The sequence below is a fragment of the Aristolochia californica genome, unplaced genomic scaffold (genome assembly GCF_029961685.1).
Source record: "Aristolochia californica isolate CCGP_79_NKW_82.1479 unplaced genomic scaffold, dmAriCali1.0.hap1 SCAF_9, whole genome shotgun sequence".
In the NCBI taxonomy this organism is placed as follows: Eukaryota; Viridiplantae; Streptophyta; class Magnoliopsida; order Piperales; family Aristolochiaceae; genus Aristolochia; species Aristolochia californica.
Genome location: NW_027182290.1, coordinates 6333450 through 6350229, shown reverse-complemented (window position 1 = coordinate 6350229; position 16780 = coordinate 6333450). Strand labels below are relative to the sequence as shown.

The 16780-nt window shown below is 38.7% G+C and overlaps 1 protein-coding gene across 1 annotated transcript; it reads left to right on the top strand.

Annotated features, from left to right (window-relative positions):
* The first annotated feature begins 2261 nt into the window (after positions 1-2261).
* LOC137940592 (probable L-gulonolactone oxidase 6) lies at positions 2262-4811 on the top strand. The gene is made up of 4 exons (XM_068785746.1): positions 2262-2945; positions 3514-3769; positions 3853-4020; positions 4120-4811. The coding sequence occupies exons 1-4, from the start codon at positions 2262-2264 to the stop codon at positions 4782-4784; spliced, it is 1773 nt and encodes a 590-aa protein (XP_068641847.1). The 3' UTR covers positions 4785-4811.
* Positions 4812-16780: the final 11969 nt, after the last annotated feature.

Sequence of the window (16780 nt, the reverse complement as noted above, 5' to 3'; positions counted from 1 at the left end):
CAATTATTCTTTATGATTAAACATTATGATAAAACCATCAAACTATATATGAATTCATAATTCTTGTGGGTAAATTATGAATAATTTGATATTTTATCCTAATTAATAAACTCAAATATAATAAAAATTTTGTGGGATAAAATTTATTATATTAAGCATAATTAATTAAAATTAATATCTACTTTTTCTTTATGATAAAACTATCAAATTATTTATGAATTCTTAATTCATGTGGGTAAAGTATGAATAACTTGATATTTTATCCTAACTAATAAACTCAAATATAATAAAAATTCTTGTGGGATAAAATTTATTATATCAGGTAAAATTAGTTATAATTAATGTCTAATATTCTTTATGTGATCCTAATCATAATATATAATTTTTATTAAATTAAAGATGTTGTGGCCACTCTCTAATCAATAAAAATTATCTAGATCACTAGACATTAAATCGCATATATGTATGAGAATAACATAAATTGCATAATTTTAACTCTTACTAACATGTTATCATTATGCACAAAATATTCTTATAATATAAGCATAAATTAAAAACTATAATATTACGCATAACTTTAATTTCATGCATTTAAGTATATGCCAAAAATGCATAAAAAAATTACAAGAAATAAATATAAAAATTTCAACTTATTTGACACAAGGCAGCCAGTGGCCTAATGGTCACTGACACTGAATTTTTTGCCAGTGCTTGGGTTTGAATCCTCGCCAATGCAATTCGTCCGAGTCAACCCAAACTGCTGGTTTTTTTTATTTACACGGAGTCGCCCCAACTTGGGACTTTGTTTCCAAGTTGGAACGGCGAGTCTCATACGACTCAACCCGAAACAACTCGGAATCTATTTACTAAAAATCTTGTGATTTTAATTTTTATGTTTCTACGCGCTAGAGGTCGTCTTCAACTTCCAGCTGTGTGCAGAAACTAAGGTTCGTTGATGTTCCGCCGGCGTTCCTAAATGACATCGACGCCGAAAAACCTTTCGGAATCGTCGCCAGCGTTAGTGTTGCGTCTGATGCCGACGCATGACGCAGAAGTGAGGACCACCGGCCGTCGACCCCTTTAGCTCACAGAGAGTGCTCTACGGTGTTGATCAGCCTTCTAGCTGAGCGCCGCTGGTCTGCATGAATGGTTGTGTCCGTTCGACAACCACGATTCGTCGGGATATTTTACATCGACATTCCCGACAAATCTCCAACCAGAAAAATATCATTTTTCGTAAAAACGACTCTCCCCAACAAAAATAGAACGCAAAAAATTAATCGTTCAAATGGAACTGACACGCAGGATCAAAGGTACTACTCTGATACCAACTGTAAGCTTAACATGAATTTCTAATTATCCTCATGAAATTCATTGTAGAAAAATGTAAATGGAAGCTAGAAATCATACCTCCCTCCATACGATCAGATTTCGTAGAAATCTCTGTTCTCTGCTTTTGTTTGGCACTTCCACTCTCTGATCACTCTCAGTGATGGTGTAAAACTGAAGGGGTGAGTGAATTACGAGATAAGGGACCAAATTGTAGATCCTCAATGCCAACCTCCCATCAAGGTTATTCATGGCATCGTGTTACCGAGGGCATCGCAACTGCAACTGGTAGAAGTTGAGGACCACGATTATGAGAAACGATTTCTCATGATAAAACGGTTAACATTAGATTAATTTTAACTTCTAATATGGCTGTAGACAGATTTTCTCATTATCTTTTAATGATTTTATATTCTCCCAATGGGAAGCTTACTTTGACCATGTTTGGGGGATCCTTCGTTATCTCAGATTCAATATAAGTAGGTGTGGTGAAGATATCTGCTTACTTGCACAATTAGTTTACTTGCACGTTAGCAAGTAAATCGATCGCCCCTTTATCCTCCGTCTCGTTCCTAAACAAAATCGATCGTTGGCCTGATACGCTGCGAATTCATCTGTGGCTGCCTTGGTCAGTTTCGTGCAAGAAACTCCCTGCCTACTAATACAAACTCTCCGCCTTCTAATCTTAGGCTATCGAAGACTTTATAACACAAATCATACCAGTCCAGACGGAAAACAAGAACAGAGGCGAGGGATGAGTTTGGGCTTTCTCAAAGGTCATGTGCTGCTTACCTGCGCAACATTTTCTTACTGCTAAACTAATCCACAAGGAGATTTCCTAATAGTTTCTTATTTTGCACGCCGATGGCTGGATCTTCTATAAATCCAGCCACCTGCGCTGCTTGATATCATCCAATCAAATGCACTCCAAAATGTTTTCAGTGGGTGCAGTCTCAGCATTTGCTTTAGTATTCCTCTCAATCTTCAGTTCCGTGTCCTGCTCTCCGCCGGGGCCGGTTGTCACCTGCTCCTCCGGCAACAACAACTGCACGGTAACTAATGGCAATGGAGCTTTCCCGGACCGTAGCATCTGTATGGTGGCCTCTGTCGCCTATCCCTCCAACGAGACTCAGCTTCTGGAGGTCGTCTCCAACGCGTCAAAGAAGAAGCAAAAGATGAAGGCGGTGACCGTCTACTCCCACAGTATTCCCAAGCTCTCATGTCCCGGCGGGCCTAGCGGTGCGGGGCTTGTGATAAGCACCATGAGAATGAATAAAACGGTGAACGTGGACACAAGGACGGGACGGATGACGGTGGAGGCCGGCATCAAACTGCGTTCTCTTATCGATTCCGCTGCGCTGTATGGGCTGGCTGTGCCACATTCTCCGTATTGGCAGGGGATGACCCTCGGGGGGTTGATCAGCACCGGCTCTCACGGGAGCTCCTTGTTTGGTAAAGGGAGTGCGGTGCATGAGTACGTTGTGGGCATGAGGCTGCTAGTTCCGTCTTCAGAGCCCGTGGATGGATTCTACGCCAGGATCGTCAACCTGGGAGAAGATGATCCAGATATCTTAGCGGCCAAAGTTTCTTTGGGAGTGCTTGGTGTTATTTCTCAGGTATCTATACTTCTCGCCATAATGAAATTTTTATAGCCATTAATAGCCAGTTTGCTCGACTTCTGATTCTTTACCAGACCTAGGAGATCGACTTCTGCAAACTTTGATAAACCATTTGTTAAAATTCCAAACCATAGGCAATGAACTTCAACCCGGAGTCTCCTAAGCAGCCCTTATTGCTTTTTAAAAAAGTCTCAAGAGGTCGAGCTGCGTCAGGTTTCACTGATCCTCTTGTCTAAACGGAAGAGTTTTTCTATTTCTTTCTTATTTCTTCCAATAATAACATGTCAAAATTATACGGTAACCCCTTCAAGTCAAAGATGAATGCTAAATTAAACAATAGAACAACGTATTCTCGGAAAGTATTTGTAACCAATACCTGTTCCCGTTCTAGTTAAGAAAACTCTCATAGTCAAATGGAGATAAGTCATCTAAATCAGAATAAGCAATTAAGGATAGAAAAATGGAGAAGTTAACTTTGAACGAAACTGTCATTAATCTTTTAGTATATGATGGAGATAAAGTGAGACTCAGGAATACTGAAATACAGCTTCTTTCTCTTGGGTAGGTCACTCTTCAGCTGGAGCCCATGTTCAAGCGCAATCTCACAAACAGGGTGGAAAAAGATAAGGGATTTGAGGGCAACATAACCTCATTTGGTGCAACCACTCAACACGGCGATATTACATGGTACCCTTCAATGGGTGAGGTGGTTTACAGAGATGACTTTCGGGTCCCAGTGACGACTCCTGGCAAAGGGGAGAATGATTTTACTGGATTCCGCTCACAGATTTCTCTATTAATTGCAGGCACACGCGCTCTGGGTTCGTTTCCTTCTCGATTCGATATATTACAAGTTTGATAAGCACGTAAACCTTTCTACTCATAACTGATTATATTTCTGCAGAAGAGTCGCTGGAGGCAACCTCAAATCCTGGTGGGAAATGCGTGCAATCGAAACTTCAAGTTCTTACTTTATTGGAGACAGGCATGGGACTCAAGAACAACGATGGGAGTCTACTGGAATTCACCGGCTATCCGGTTATCGGAAATCAGAGCCGCATGCAGACCTCAGGTTGTTCGATGTCCAAAGAACCCATTTTTTAAGTAAGGCCCTTAGTAATTTGGATGAGACTTGAGAGTAAATGACTGACTTAGTCTTTCGTAATCACAGGGTCGTGCCTGAACAGCAACAATGACCACCTGTTCACTGCCTGCGGTTGGGATCCTCGAATTGTAGGGCTATTCTACCAGCAGACTACGGTTAGTATAGACTTGGCTAATGCATCCAACTTCATAGCCGACGTCAAGAAGCTTAGAGACATGTTCCCCGAAGCCCTCTGTGGCACCGAACTGTACATCGGCTTCTTGATGAGATATGTTCGGAACTCCACGGCGTACTTGGGGAAGACGGAGGACTCTCTCGACATAGACATCACCTACTACCGCTCTCGCGATCCAAACAAGCCCCGTCTCTACGAAGACATTCTAGAGGAGATCGAGCAAATGGCACTCTTCAAGTACAATGGGCTGCCTCACTGGGGGAAGAACAGGAACGTTGGCTTCTTCGGGGTGAGAGCCAAGTTCGGGGCTAAAGTCGATAAGTTTGTGGAAGTGATGCGGAGGTTTGATCCTCAAGGGTTGTTCTCTTCTGAGTGGACTGATGGTATCTTTGGATTGAATGGGTCAGATTTGGCGATTGTGAAGAAAGGTTGTGCTCTCGAAGGGCTCTGCATTTGTTCCCTGGATGAGCATTGTGCTCCTGAAGAGGATTATTTCTGTCGTCCTGGCCTTGTCTATCCCCAAGCTCGGGTTTGCCGGAAGGCAAATGATTCTTAATCAGTAGAATTTACAAGTAAAACTTTAAGATTTGGGAATGACTCTTTTTCTTGATAATTGATTTCTTATAACACATCGATGATCGATCATTCGCATGTGATGAAAAGATCAGGTGTTTCACTCTGATCATTGTGTAAGAATTAAATATATTTCTTTTCTTTTATGGAGTAGAAAGTACCTTTTCTTATTGTAGACGTGCAAATACGCGTATGCAGCGGCTATTAATTCCTGGCCAACATTATACTTGAACCAAAACATGACCAGATGTGCCAAACACAATCAGTACAACATCAACTTCATTTCCAGATTATGTACACAGTTTGACATTCAGGTCCATAGGAATGTCAAGATGCTTACAACCGAGTATCTCTGTTTCTTCAAGTAAGTCTAACACATACTTTTTTTTAGATAAAATAATTCGATGTTGAGATTGTAATACCTTAATTCCAAGAAAATATTTCAAGAGTCCAAAATCTTTAATTCGCAAAAACCTAGGACAAGTTTTCCTTTACCTAGTGAATGCCCCTTTAATCATTCCTAGTGAGAAGGATATCATCCTGATAAACAACCAATAGAAAATGTCATCGTTAGTGTGTCTAAGGATCAAAGAATGATCTTTTTCACACTATTTAAAACCAAATTCACAAAGCAATGTACTATATTTGTCAAACCATGCTCAAAGATATTATTTGAGGTCATAGAGTGATTTGTTAAGTCTACACACATTCTCCCCGTCAACCACATAACCAGGTGCTTGAAGCATGTAGATTTCTTCAAGGAGATCATCATTAAGGAAGACACTTTTGGTATCTATTTGATGAAGGGGCCAATTAAGTTTGGCAGTAAGACAAATCAAAAGTCTTATAGAATTGAGTTTGGCAACCAAAGAAAACATTTCTTCATAGTCAATCGATATGTCTGAGTAATTCTTTTAGCAGCCAACCTTTCTTTCAACCGAAGAATAAGCCCATCGGGATTGTGTTTAATAGTAAACACCCATCAACAACCTATTCCAAGTGGTAATGAAATCAAAATCATATTTGATTACTACACAAGGCAACCATTTCCTCCTCCATGGTAGCATCCCATCCTGGATCTTTGAGAGCCTCAATATGATTCCTGGGTGTAAGAAAAAAAGAACATTCCAAGGAGAATTGATGAGCATATATAACATGAGAAATAAGATGAGACATAAAGCTCTTTGTGGAGAGCAAGAACATGGCTCATTATGGATAGTTATAGGATGGGTATCCAATGGAGGCCCAAATATAGGAGGGGCAGCAGTTAAGTTAGTAATCTTAAAATCAATTGATGGGGCAAGTGATCAGTTGGCAAGTGGAGAGGAAGGAGTTTATACGATTGGTCTATAGGGTGATTATGTGGTTGTTGAATGATCTAGTCCAAGGGTTCAATCGATCCGGGCATACCTATAGAAATTTCACAGCCAGGTGAAGGATCTTTTGAAGTAAAATGATTGTTCCTCAAAGAATGTAACATCAATAGAAACAAAGGTTATAACACACATAACTTTTTTTATTCTTTGAGTATCCCAAAAAAATACATTTAAATGACTTAGGATCAAGTTTATTTCTACCAAAAGATAATGAAAAAAATACACACAACCAAATACTTTACCTAGAAGTTGAAAAGATTTTTTCAAGAACTAGAAGTGATGAAAAATAATGTTTTATGGCCAAGGACAATAGAATGCATATGATTAATAAGATAACAACAATAAAAACAACATAAGGCCAATAAAATTGTGGAACAATATTCATGGATAATAGTAGGGATCAAACAACTTCTAAAAGACGTAGATTTCTCCTTCTAGCAACATTGTCTCCGATAGTTCTTGCTCAACTCATAAGGTTCACAAAATAACTTTGAAATAGACTTAACAGAAAGAACTAAAAAATGTAGTTTGCTCAAACAGTGATGTCCTAGTCAGTTATGCCATTAAACAACTTGTTCAATAATATGTGGAGGTGCAATCATCATGGTGTAAATGATATTATCATAAAAAAGTAAAGCCTTCCTCTTTCATGGCCTCCACAAATCACTTGCTTGGTCTGAATGTCCCAAAAACAAAATAAGAAGGATAAGTGGTAATAAAAAAATTAATTCTTTTTGTTATTTGATTAATAGACATAAGACTTGGGGAAATTTTTGAAACAACAAAACATAGACATTAGGTGTTAGGAATTAGACGCCCTAATTCCAAACTAACGAGAGCAATAATAATAATCACGGAAGAAGGAAAAAAAACAATGAAAAATAACAACAAGATTTATACAGTTTTGCCTCAAGGTGTGACTACGTCCTGTCTTCCGCCATTGTATTAATCCACTATGAAGCTCAAATAATTTACAAGAGAGATCACACACACTTACAAGTGTTTTCTCTAACCTCTCTATGGCTATAACTCAAGATGCTCCTCGGATGATGATCATAAAACTCAAATAGAGCCCCCCCCCCCCCCCCCCCCCCTAAAGATAAAGAGAAAAGTATGGCAACTACGATACAAGAGTAAATTTTCCAAACTGCCCACCCCCACACCCTCGGTAGGGGAGCTTCCTGCCCACTTCCAACCCCAACAATAACCTTACTGAAAAGGTTGATCCGCATACAACTCAGTGTAGGGCATTGATTAGGCTCCACAACTTAAAAACCTCCCACTTGGAGACTAATCCATCAACAATATCTCCTTTGTAGCGGCAACAACTTCTCAATCCTCAAAGAGAAGTCCAACTAAAGTTGTACACAACTTCAATTTCTCAATCCTAATAGTCTTTGTCAATAGAGGTACTCCCTTGCACTAAAATATATTTTGTTGACTGATAAAGGTGAACCAAAGAATTATGAGGAAGCCATGCAAGTTGATGAATCAACCATGTGGGAGCTGGTCATGTGAGATGAGATGGATTCATTGTTATCCAATCAGACAAGGCAGTTGCCCAAGCTACCAAAAGGAAAGAAGGCCTTACAAAATAAGTGGGTATACCAAATACAAGATGAACTTGATGGCATGAAGCGGTACAAGGCAAGATTGCTGGTAAGGGGCTTTCAACAAAAAGAAGGCATTGACTATATATATTTTCTCTTCTATAGTGAAATTGACTACTATTAGAACGGTGCTTGGACTAGTGGCAAATGAAGACTTACACTTAAAGCAGTTGGATGTAAAGACAACCTTTGTTCATGGTGATTTGGAGGAAAAAATTTACATGATGCAACCACAGGGTTTCAAAGCTTGTATGGTCTTAAACAAGCTCCAAGACAATGGTATAAGAAGTTTGATACTTTTATGAGTAGTAATGGTTTTTTGAGGTGTCAGGCATCATTGTTGTTATGTGAAGAAGTTTGATGACTTCGACATCATTCTACTGATGGAGATACCAGCTGGTGGTATCTTTGTGGGTCCCACTTGATCTTCAAATCTTCTATTTAATTCAAGCACATGTTCCTTATCTCTTAACTAGAGCCACTTTGTATGAGGACTTTTGTTAACACCTCTCGAGCTCATGGTGGTTCCCACCAGCTTGTGTAGCCATGGTGGGTCCCACATTGTAATACTCCCCCTCAAGCTAGGGGGTGAGAAAACATCGTAGATACCCAGCTTGCTGCAAATGTTGGACAAAATTTTATGAGTTACTGGTTTGGTGAGAATGTCTGCAACCCGGTTCTATCAGGATACATGCTGGGGAGATAAGATGCCGACAGTGAATTTTTCTCGTATGAAGTGGCAGTATATTTCTATATGCTTTGTTCTCTCATGGAAAACTAGATTTGATGTGATGTGAATTGCAGCCTGATTATCACAATATAGATTCATATGAGTTTCTTTGTAAAAACCCAATTCAGTTAGGAGATATCTGATTCATAGGTGTTCATTGACTGTGTGTGCCATGGCTCTGTACTCTACTTCTGCACTAGACCTTGCAACTACATTTTGTTTCTTGCTCCTCCATGTAACCAAGTTTCCTCCAACCATCGCACAATATCCCGAAGTAGATTTTATGTCATCCGAGGATCCGACCCGTCTGCATTTGAGAATCCTTCGATGTTGAAGTGTCCATGATTTTTATAAAGGAGCCCTCTTCCTAGTGCTCCTTTCAGATATCGCTATATCCGTTCTAGTGCTTTCCAATGGTTGAGTTGTGGTTTGTGCATATATTGACTTACCACACTGACTGCATATGAAATATTTGGCCGTTACACAGAGATAAATAAGTATTTCCACCAATCTTTGATTTTTTCCGACATCTACTTCTTCTCCTATACCTGCACATAATTTTGTATTCGAGTCCATTGGAGTTTCTGCTGGTCTACATCCCAGCATTCCGGTCTCCTCCAGTAAGTCAAGGACATACTTCCTTTGAGATAATATAATTCCATTTCTAGATTGTAGTACTTCAATACCCAAAAAATATTTGAGCAATCCAAGATCCTTTGTCTTGAATTCAGTACATATCCTTTCTTTTGTCTTTTGGATGCCCTCGGGATCACTGTCAGTTATAATAATGTCATCAACATATACGGCTAGGATTACCTTCCCCTTCGGTGTGTCTTTTATAAAGACAGAGTGATCTCTAGAGCATTTGTGAAATCCGACCCGTATGAGTGCTTGGCTAAAATTTTTAAACCATGCACGAGGTGACTTTTTGCGACCATAAATAGATTTTTGTAGTCGGCATACGGACTCCCTCTCAACCACATACCAAGGTGGTTGCTACATATAAATGTCCTCCTTTATATCCCCATTTAGAAAAGCTATTTTTACATCAAGTTGTAGACCGGCCAAGAAGAGTTAGCTACCAAAGATAATAACAAATGTATCGAGTTTAATTTAGCTACTGGAGAAAAGTTTTTTTCATAATCAATTCCATAACATTGTGTATAGCCTTTAGCAACAAGGCGAGCATTCAACTGAACCACGGACCCATCCGGATTTTGTTTCACCGTAAATACCCATTTGCAATCGATAGGTTTCTTATATGAAGGAAGGGGGATTAGAGCCCATGTCTGATTTTCATAAAGAGCCTGCATTTCTTCATCCATCCGCCTTCTACCCGAATGTTTGGGAGCCTTCTGATAGGACTGTGGTACAGGTACAGAGGAAATAGCCGATAGAAATTGACAACAAACAGGGGATAGACGATGATGAGACACACAGTTTGTTATGGGATGAGAAGTAGAAGACATGGTGCATTATCTGGGCTCTTTCCTAACAACAATAGGATGAATATCATATTCTGAGCCAAAAATAATCAGAGAAGATGGACTTACCTCGGTAGGATCCAACATTTTAGCAGGTGTGGTGTCAGCCAATGTTTCTAGGGGTTGAATAGTTTCTGCAGCATGGGCCACAACCGGTCGAGGAGAACTTGGACAGGAAGATAAACCTGGATGGGCATTATCAGAATAATATGGAGAGTCTTAAAAAAAATGTGACATCCTAGATGCAAGTAAACTCTGAAGAGAGAGATTATAGCAAACATAACCCTTTTGTGTGCGAGAGTATCTTAAGAAGATACACTTCACAGATTTGGGATCAAGTTTATTGTGTTTTGGGGAGGAAATATGGACAAAACATTGACAGTCGAACACTCTCAAAGGCAGTGAAAAATGATCATCATCAGGTAATAATAGAGAGTAGGGTGATTTTTTGCCAAGAACGGAAAAGGGGAACCGGTTTATAAGAAAACCTGTAGTAAGAACTGTATGCAACTAATAAAAATATGGACCTTTCGTGGCATATAGCAAACCACGAGCTACCTCAAGAATATGATGGTTCTTTTGTTCAGCTACACAATTTTGTTGAGGGGTGTAGCCACATGATGTCTGATGAATAATGTCATTTTCTTGACAAAATGAGTCAAGATCTTTGGACTTGTATTCTTTGGCATTATCCGATCAAAGGACTTAAATTTTATGCCCAAACTGAGTGAGTACCATTGCATAAAAAGATTTAAATATCAATGGTATTTCAGAATACTCTTTAAGAAAATAACCAAGGGGTACGAGTGAAGTCATCAATGAATGTAATAAAATATTTCACATGAGGAAAGTTGGAGACACTCAAGGGTCCCCATACATCAGTATGAATTAATGAAAAATGAGAGACAATTTTAATTTCTAGATGAGGTGAGTATGTAGACCTCTTGTGTTTACCCATTTGACATGCTTCACAATGAAGGTCCGACCGCGCTTTGGAAAAAAATGACGAAGAGATTGGATGGACGGATGTTCCAACCGGTTGTGTCTTAACCTGGTTTCAGTGTCACAGGTGGATGCAATATTTATTTGTGGCACATCTAGGTAGTAGAGTCCCCCTTGTTCATGGCCTCCACCAATCATCCGCTTCATTGTAAGATCCTGAAACACACATGAAGTGGGTGAGAAAGTGATAGAGCAATTAAAATGTTTGGTGAGCAGACTAACCGATTAAAGATTCAAAGGGAAAGTAGGAATGAAAAGGATATCAGTGAGCGGAAGTGGTGTAACAGAAGTGGATCCTTTCCATTGAACTTTAGTTTGTGAACCATTAGTAATGGTAACAAATTTATGTGAAAGACATGGAGAAACTGAGTATAGAAGATGTCTATTACCTGTAAAATGCTCGGAGGCTCCTGAGTCAATTATCCAAGATGAAGAGGCCAAAACCATACCTGAAGGGGTGGTGACAGCAGTTGGTGAAGAAGTATTTGGGGAGGACCCCATCATGGTCTTCATTTTCCAGAATAGTTCATAGTCTTCATCAGTAAAATTATGCTTTGGAGTTGTTGTGGTAGACTGCTCTACCTTTGTATCACTCATTAAGGGTTGGTTAGGCTTATTCTCATTAGGTTTATAACATCTTTTACGAGAGTGGCCCAATCTACTACGTATAGAGCATTCTTTCAAGTGAAAGCATGCGTCTCTAGTGTGGCCATATCCCTTACAATGGGTGCATTCCTTCCCATCTGTTCGGTCAAAACCAGTCCTTCCACCTCTTCCTCTTCCTCTTCCTCCTCTATAAAATCTGTCTCGACCTCAGCCTTGGTCAGATGGTGTTCCCCTATGTCCAGAGAACATTGCCGATGGTACATCGGTAGTAGAGGGAGAAGCATCTGGAATACGGAGAACTGTAGTACTTACATCATCAAAAGTGGAAATCGCAGAAGAGCTAAGAAGGCGAGTCTTAGCAACTTCAAGATGCGGTTTAATGTTAGCAAGGCATATGGCAGTTATCAATGGCTCTTTCTGTTTATCTTGGATAGAGATATCTGTAGAGATTGGCTAGGTAAGTTTTCATTCTTGAATAAAGCCTCAAAATCAAGCCAAATATTCATGTATATTGTCTCCTTGTTTGGTGGTAAGCATCCGTTGTAAAATATCATATGGCCTTTATAAGTTGTCGAAGCTTGAATACAACTTGGCGCATGTCTTCCAAATTTGTTTAGTCGTCTATAAATGAATGACACTATTGGAGACATGTTCTTCCATACTGTTGATAAGCCAAATAATAACCAATGTATCCTCCTTTAACCATTTGGTATAGAATATATCATCTTCATCAATATGTGGTCCATGGTTGGTGAGATGACCAACTAGGTCCTTTGTGATAAGAAACCGATGAACCAATGTTGACCAGTTCCGTAAGGGTATAGTGGTGATTCTGAGTATGTCACTCTTGCGACTCATATTATCTTCAGCCATTGTAGGCAAATCAAGTAAAATAGTTCTCCAATCAAGTAATCAAAATATGACCAAGTGGAAGTTTTAACCAACTCGATTAATGGAGAAGATTAGCATAAATGCTAAGTAATTATTTTTAATGGATAATGACTCATAAAAGGCTCTACATCATCCTTCTTTATCTGGGAATCTTGTTTCCATAGATTTATAAAAACAAATCCAATATGCACTGGTCTTGGTCAAAGTATTGTGCAAACCGACAAAAATTGCCTTGATAATCTCTTCTAATCAAACATAATCCAAGATGCATATATTCTCATAATTTCATAATATTAAAACTTGCATAAGGAAATCTCTAAACCACCTCTTAATACCCAAAACTAGTAGCATTAAATTAAAAGTATCATAAATAAATACTTATCTCTTGAGCTTCCATCTTGCTTCATAAGGAGCCTACTATGAGCAGCTTTTAATCATATCTGCATGGAGCATAATGGGGATCCTAAATTGGTAGCTCTGATACCATGTTGAATTTAGGACCCCATGAATAATACCTCAAGCAAGGAGAGAGCGAAAGAAAAAATTAAAAAGAGAAGAGCTCTCGGGTAGAGAGAGAAGAGAAGGAAAATAAGAGAGAGTAGAGAGAGAACACTTTACACGAGAGAGAAGAAAAAAATAAGAAACTTTCTTGATGAATTTTGAGTTACAATCACCTCTATTTAAACTCTGAAGAGAGAGATTATAGCAAACATAACCCTTTTGTGTGCGAGAGTATCTTAAGAAGATACACTTCACAGATTTGGGATCAAGTTTATTGTGTTTTGGGGAGGAAATATGGACAAAACATTGACAGTCGAACACTCTCAAAGGCAGTGAAAAATGATCATCATCAGGTAATAATAGAGAGTAGGGTGATTTTTTGCCAAGAACGGAAAAGGGGAACCGGTTTATAAGAAAACCTGTAGTAAGAACTGTATGCAACTAATAAAAATATGGACCTTTCGTGGCATATAGCAAACCACGAGCTACCTCAAGAATATGATGGTTCTTTTGTTCAGCTACACAATTTTGTTGAGGGGTGTAGCCACATGATGTCTGATGAATAATGTCATTTTCTTGACAAAATGAGTCAAGATCTTTGGACTTGTATTCTTTGGCATTATCCGATCAAAGGACTTAAATTTTATGCCCAAACTGAGTGAGTACCATTGCATAAAAAGATTTAAATATCAATGGTATTTCAGAATACTCTTTAAGAAAATAACCAAGGGGTACGAGTGAAGTCATCAATGAATGTAATAAAATATTTCACATGAGGAAAGTTGGAGACACTCAAGGGTCCCCATACATCAGTATGAATTAATGAAAAATGAGAGACAATTTTAATTTCTAGATGAGGTGAGTATGTAGACCTCTTGTGTTTACCCATTTGACATGCTTCACAATGAAGGTCCGACCGCGCTTTGGAAAAAAATGACGAAGAGATTGGATGGACGGATGTTCCAACCGGTTGTGTCTTAACCTGGTTTCAGTGTCACAGGTGGATGCAATATTTATTTGTGGCACATCTAGGTAGTAGAGTCCCCCTTGTTCATGGCCTCCACCAATCATCCGCTTCATTGTAAGATCCTGAAACACACATGAAGTGGGTGAGAAAGTGATAGAGCAATTAAAATGTTTGGTGAGCAGACTAACCGATTAAAGATTCAAAGGGAAAGTAGGAATGAAAAGGATATCAGTGAGCGGAAGTGGTGTAACAGAAGTGGATCCTTTCCATTGAACTTTAGTTTGTGAACCATTAGTAATGGTAACAAATTTATGTGAAAGACATGGAGAAACTGAGTATAGAAGATGTCTATTACCTGTAAAATGCTCGGAGGCTCCTGAGTCAATTATCCAAGATGAAGAGGCCAAAACCATACCTGAAGGGGTGGTGACAGCAGTTGGTGAAGAAGTATTTGGGGAGGACCCCATCATGGTCTTCATTTTCCAGAATAGTTCATAGTCTTCATCAGTAAAATTATGCTTTGGAGTTGTTGTGGTAGACTGCTCTACCTTTGTATCACTCATTAAGGGTTGGTTAGGCTTATTCTCATTAGGTTTATAACATCTTTTACGAGAGTGGCCCAATCTACTACGTATAGAGCATTCTTTCAAGTGAAAGCATGCGTCTCTAGTGTGGCCATATCCCTTACAATGGGTGCATTCCTTCCCATCTGTTCGGTCAAAACCAGTCCTTCCACCTCTTCCTCTTCCTCTTCCTCCTCTATAAAATCTGTCTCGACCTCAGCCTTGGTCAGATGGTGTTCCCCTATGTCCAGAGAACATTGCCGATGGTACATCGGTAGTAGAGGGAGAAGCATCTGGAATACGGAGAACTGTAGTACTTACATCATCAAAAGTGGAAATCGCAGAAGAGCTAAGAAGGCGAGTCTTAGCAACTTCAAGATGCGGTTTAATGTTAGCAAGGCATATGGCAGTTATCAATGGCTCTTTCTGTTTATCTTGGATAGAGATATCTGTAGAGATTGGCTAGGTAAGTTTTCATTCTTGAATAAAGCCTCAAAATCAAGCCAAATATTCATGTATATTGTCTCCTTGTTTGGTGGTAAGCATCCGTTGTAAAATATCATATGGCCTTTATAAGTTGTCGAAGCTTGAATACAACTTGGCGCATGTCTTCCAAATTTGTTTAGTCGTCTATAAATGAATGACACTATTGGAGACATGTTCTTCCATACTGTTGATAAGCCAAATAATAACCAATGTATCCTCCTTTAACCATTTGGTATAGAATATATCATCTTCATCAATATGTGGTCCATGGTTGGTGAGATGACCAACTAGGTCCTTTGTGATAAGAAACCGATGAACCAATGTTGACCAGTTCCGTAAGGGTATAGTGGTGATTCTGAGTATGTCACTCTTGCGACTCATATTATCTTCAGCCATTGTAGGCAAATCAAGTAAAATAGTTCTCCAATCAAGTAATCAAAATATGACCAAGTGGAAGTTTTAACCAACTCGATTAATGGAGAAGATTAGCATAAATGCTAAGTAATTATTTTTAATGGATAATGACTCATAAAAGGCTCTACATCATCCTTCTTTATCTGGGAATCTTGTTTCCATAGATTTATAAAAACAAATCCAATATGCACTGGTCTTGGTCAAAGTATTGTGCAAACCGACAAAAATTGCCTTGATAATCTCTTCTAATCAAACATAATCCAAGATGCATATATTCTCATAATTTCATAATATTAAAACTTGCATAAGGAAATCTCTAAACCACCTCTTAATACCCAAAACTAGTAGCATTAAATTAAAAGTATCATAAATAAATACTTATCTCTTGAGCTTCCATCTTGCTTCATAAGGAGCCTACTATGAGCAGCTTTTAATCATATCTGCATGGAGCATAATGGGGATCCTAAATTGGTAGCTCTGATACCATGTTGAATTTAGGTCCCCATGAATAATACCTCAAGCAAGGAGAGAGCGAAAGAAAAAATTAAAAAGAGAAGAGCTCTCGGGTAGAGAGAGAAGAGAAGGAAAATAAGAGAGAGTAGAGAGAGAACACTTTACACGAGAGAGAAGAAAAAAATAAGAAACTTTCTTGATGAATTTTGAGTTACAATCACCTCTATTTAAACTCTGAAGAGAGAGATTATAGCAAACATAACCCTTTTGTGTGCGAGAGTATCTTAAGAAGATACACTTCACAGATTTGGGATCAAGTTTATTGTGTTTTGGGGAGGAAATATGGACAAAACATTGACAGTCGAACACTCTCAAAGGCAGTGAAAAATGATCATCATCAGGTAATAATAGAGAGTAGGGTGATTTTTTGCCAAGAACGGAAAAGGGGAACCGGTTTATAAGAAAACCTGTAGTAAGAACTGTATGCAACTAATAAAAATATGGACCTTTCGTGGCATATAGCAAACCACGAGCTACCTCAAGAATATGATGGTTCTTTTGTTCAGCTACACAATTTTGTTGAGGGGTGTAGCCACATGATGTCTGATGAATAATGTCATTTTCTTGACAAAATGAGTCAAGATCTTTGGACTTGTATTCTTTGGCATTATCCGATCAAAGGACTTAAATTTTATGCCCAAACTGAGTGAGTACCATTGCATAAAAAGATTTAAATATCAATGGTATTTCAGAATACTCTTTAAGAAAATAACCAAGGGGTACGAGTGAAGTCATCAATGAATGTAATAAAATATTTCACATGAGGAAAGTTGGAGACACTCAAGGGTCCCCATACATCAGTATGAATTAATGAAAAATGAGAGACAATTTTAATT

Coding starts and splice junctions, on each gene's coding strand:
- LOC137940592 (XM_068785746.1), top strand. CDS start 2,262: ATGTTTTCAGTGGGTGCAGTCTCAGCATTTGCTTTAGTATTCCTCTCA. Junction 2,946..3,513: donor TGCTTGGTGTTATTTCTCAG/GTATCTATACTT, acceptor TCTCTTGGGTAG/GTCACTCTTCAGCTGGAGCC. Junction 4,021..4,119: donor GAGCCGCATGCAGACCTCAG/GTTGTTCGATGT, acceptor TCGTAATCACAG/GGTCGTGCCTGAACAGCAAC.